At 56.3% G+C, this 3046-nt stretch overlaps 2 protein-coding genes across 2 annotated transcripts in view; one reads left to right on the top strand and one right to left on the bottom strand.

The window, feature by feature from the left end:
* The window catches only part of ARPC2 (actin related protein 2/3 complex, subunit 2, 34kDa), a gene marked incomplete at its 5' end in the record, with an annotated part of 10327 nt that extends 9431 nt beyond the window's left edge, over positions 1–896 (top strand). Inside the window, one exon of the mRNA XM_010133067.1 lies at positions 456–896. Within this exon, the coding sequence (XP_010131369.1) occupies positions 456–480 (25 nt within the window). The remainder of the gene's footprint in view (positions 1–455) is intronic.
* A 332-nt stretch (positions 897–1228) lies between these two features.
* AAMP (angio-associated, migratory cell protein) overlaps positions 1229–3046 on the bottom strand; it is a gene marked incomplete at its 5' end in the record, with an annotated part of 3774 nt that continues 1956 nt past the window's right edge. The window contains 4 exons of the mRNA XM_010133066.1: positions 1229–1492; positions 1758–1912; positions 2199–2289; positions 2782–2885. Of these exons, the coding sequence (XP_010131368.1) occupies positions 1417–1492; positions 1758–1912; positions 2199–2289; positions 2782–2885 (426 nt within the window). The remainder of the gene's footprint in view (positions 1493–1757; positions 1913–2198; positions 2290–2781; positions 2886–3046) is intronic.

The raw sequence follows: 3046 nt of genomic DNA, 5'->3' as shown, positions 1-3046 counted from the left end.
GCTCCTCGGAGCCCTTGGCTGCCCTTGGCCAGCAGAGAGCTGGGGCCAGGAGCACTCCTAGGCCACCGCGGTGGCTGGCTGGTCAGCTGGCTCCCTCTAGTGAATAAATCAGCCCGGAGTGAAGTGGGGTGAGGGGAGCAGTTGCATGAACGTTTCCCTCTGGTCCTGCACCCTGTGCTGATCCCAGAGCCCCTTGGTGCCCTTTTTATGTGCATCCTGGAACATCCCCTTTGTGTTCTGCTCCAGGGCAGTGGGGTTGTCCCCTCTGCAAAAGCCAACCCCTCCCCACAGCCCCAGGAGCTGGTTCTGGAGCCACAAACACCTGTGAGCTCTGAGCCAGTGGTGCCTGCCTGGCCTCGAGAGCTCAGTGCAAGTGTGTGCCCAACCAAAAGCCACCCTGGGGCACCCCAGAGCAGCACCGGGGGCTGTGCTGACTGTCCTCTGTGTCCTTTCAGGGGGAAGACGTTCACAACCCGTTAACACCAGGGTCACGGAGGCTGCCGTGGAGGATGAAGAGGATGCTACCTGATAATCGTAGCTTTTAATGTTGCACCTCTGTGGGCTCATAAGGAATTCAAGCAATCGGGGTCTGTTTGTACGACAGTTTGGGGAGTAATCTGCAGAAATGAGCTGTGCTTGCAAGGACTCGATCGTTCCAAGAAACAAAACCTTAATTCCAGTTTGATTGACTTAATTTCTTTTCTTTTTTTTTAATTTTTTTTTTCTTTTCAAGCTGTTTCGCTTTGCAATATGTTACCGGAGATAAGTTGCAGTATTTCTTACGAGAATAATGCAATATTAACTTGTTTTCTTCTGAGTATTTGAGTTCAAAACTCCTGTATCTGAAGAAATACTGTTGGGGTTCATTAATAAAGGAGATCTTTCTATCTTAAGGGGCTGTGGGGCTTTGGCTTGTCAATGCTCGTGGCCTTGCCCTGGAAAGGGTGGTAGGAGTCAGTGGCACAAGGGAGATATTTACTGTATCCTAGAGCAAACTGCTTCTGGTGATGTCTGTCTTGGGGGCTGAAAAGCCTTCCTTCCTCTACTGACCTCCCCCTGCCCCCTAACAGGGAGAGGGAGGAGGGGGGATCTCTGCCTCCCCAGACCAGCATAGAACCACCTGTTGCTGAGCCTCAGGCTGTGGTTGGATGTTGGATAATCCCCGAGGAGAGACTGAACACAGCTTCTGCAGGTTCTCCTCCCCCAACAAGCAGAGCAGATGGCATCAAGTTAAGTGAAATAATTTATATAATTAAAAGACATATTCATACAAAACCCCAGGCTTTGGGGGCAAAGTGGAGCAGGCTGGAAAATTACAAAGCACGCACTGGAGAAGGGTGGTGAAACCCACCTCCCTCATCCCTCTGTACACGAGCCTTCCTGGCAGAGCCAGGACACCATCCCTCAGCACAGCTGCTAGCGATCGGGGCGCTGGACGCAGAACACTTTGGCTTGGTGGTCACCAGAGGTCGTTACCACAATGGAGGCATCCCTGGTGGGGAGACAAAGCTCAGAGAGGAGGCTGAGGGCTTTGGGCATTCCTCACCAACACCCTGGCCCAGCTCTGATCTGCTCCACTCTCCCTTGAGCCCCTCCAAGTCCCAGTTTGGACATGGGTCTGTGCCTCCCCTTAGGACCAGACCCCAGGGGCACTCAAAGCAGAGACAGCTCGTGATTCAGGTTCCCGAAGCTGGCTGCCACTGCCACCCCTGGTCCCTCCACCCAGCAGGGAAGTGGTTATGCGGGTTCCCACTCACTTGTTGACGGCAAAGTCGAGGATTTCAGCCGAGTGCCCTCGGTACTCGCTGATCATTTTCCCAGAGCGGGCGTCCCAGAGCCTCACGGCCCCATCCAGGCTGCAGGTGTACACCACGGCCGAGCTCTCCTCCCACAGCAACTGCACGATCCCTGACTGGGGCAGGGGGAGGCCTCACCATGAGCACTGGAGACCCCCAGCAAGGCTCAGCGCCCCCCTGTGCTGTCTGCCATCTGCCACCACCAGAAAAGCCACTCCCCAGGGCCAAGCTATGGGGCACGTTCTCTGTGCAGGGACTGTGGCTGCCTTTGGGGAAGCCCAAGGGGCAAAGGGAGAAGCACAAATTGGGAACTGGCTCCAGGAAAGCCCCTGGGCTCCAAGGGAAGTCTCGGATAGGCCCAAAGACCGCCCCTGGGCCTAGGGAGAGGGGGTAGGGCAGTACCTCATGTTGGCACTTATGCCTCAAACTCTGCGTGGAGAGGTCGTAGATAGCCAGCGTGCCATCCAGGTAGCCCACAGCAGCCAGCGGCATCCTGCAGGGAGGGGAACAGGGGTTACATGGGCCTGGGAGGAGCAGGGATGGAAGCACAGGAAGGATCAAGGCTGAAAGCAAAGCACATCGTTGAGAAGACAAGGGACAATCCAATAACAGAGCCATGAAACCTTGGTTCAGGAAACCAACAGGACAGGGAGAGCTTGCAAGAGGCCTGAGGTTCACAAGGGAAGAGACAATGCCCCGGTAGGAAAGATCCCCAGCAGCCCTGGGATGTCCCATCCAAACAGTGGTCTGTCAGGCTAGCCCAGAAAACAAACAGGTTGCGGGGTGGATGGAGCAGCTGGTGTCCCTTGTCCCCACATCACATGCAAATGACCCAGGATGCCCACAGCCAGCTGGGGAGGACGGGCGAGAGCCCAGAATGAGCACGAGGGACAGAAACGGGTCTGTTAGTAACAAACATCCCGCCGTAAGGTCTGGCACGGAAGGGGGATTATCACCCCCCCAGGCCACACGTCCCCATACTCACACATTACAGAAGCCCAGTGACTCCACCGAGTTGGACTCTGCCTCCTCGCCCTCGCTGGCAGGGGCCCTGGGGGCTGTGCTCTCCATCTTGAACACACACACCACCTGGGTGGAGGGGAAGGGGACCTCGGTCACACCAAGGCCCCCTTCCTTACCCAGGACCGAGCCTAAGCCCCTGGACATCAAGGCCCAACCAAACACCTCAGCTCCTCGGTGCAAACCAGGGAGGAACGTCCTTGTAGGAGCCCCCCGGGACCACCCAGCCG

Source organism: Buceros rhinoceros, unplaced genomic scaffold, assembly GCF_000710305.1.
Source record: "Buceros rhinoceros silvestris isolate BGI_N320 unplaced genomic scaffold, ASM71030v1 scaffold32833, whole genome shotgun sequence".
Lineage (NCBI taxonomy): Eukaryota > Metazoa > Chordata > Aves > Bucerotiformes > Bucerotidae > Buceros > Buceros rhinoceros.
The sequence above is the reverse complement of the archived record's forward strand: the minus strand, read 5'-3'. Positions and strand labels throughout refer to the sequence as shown.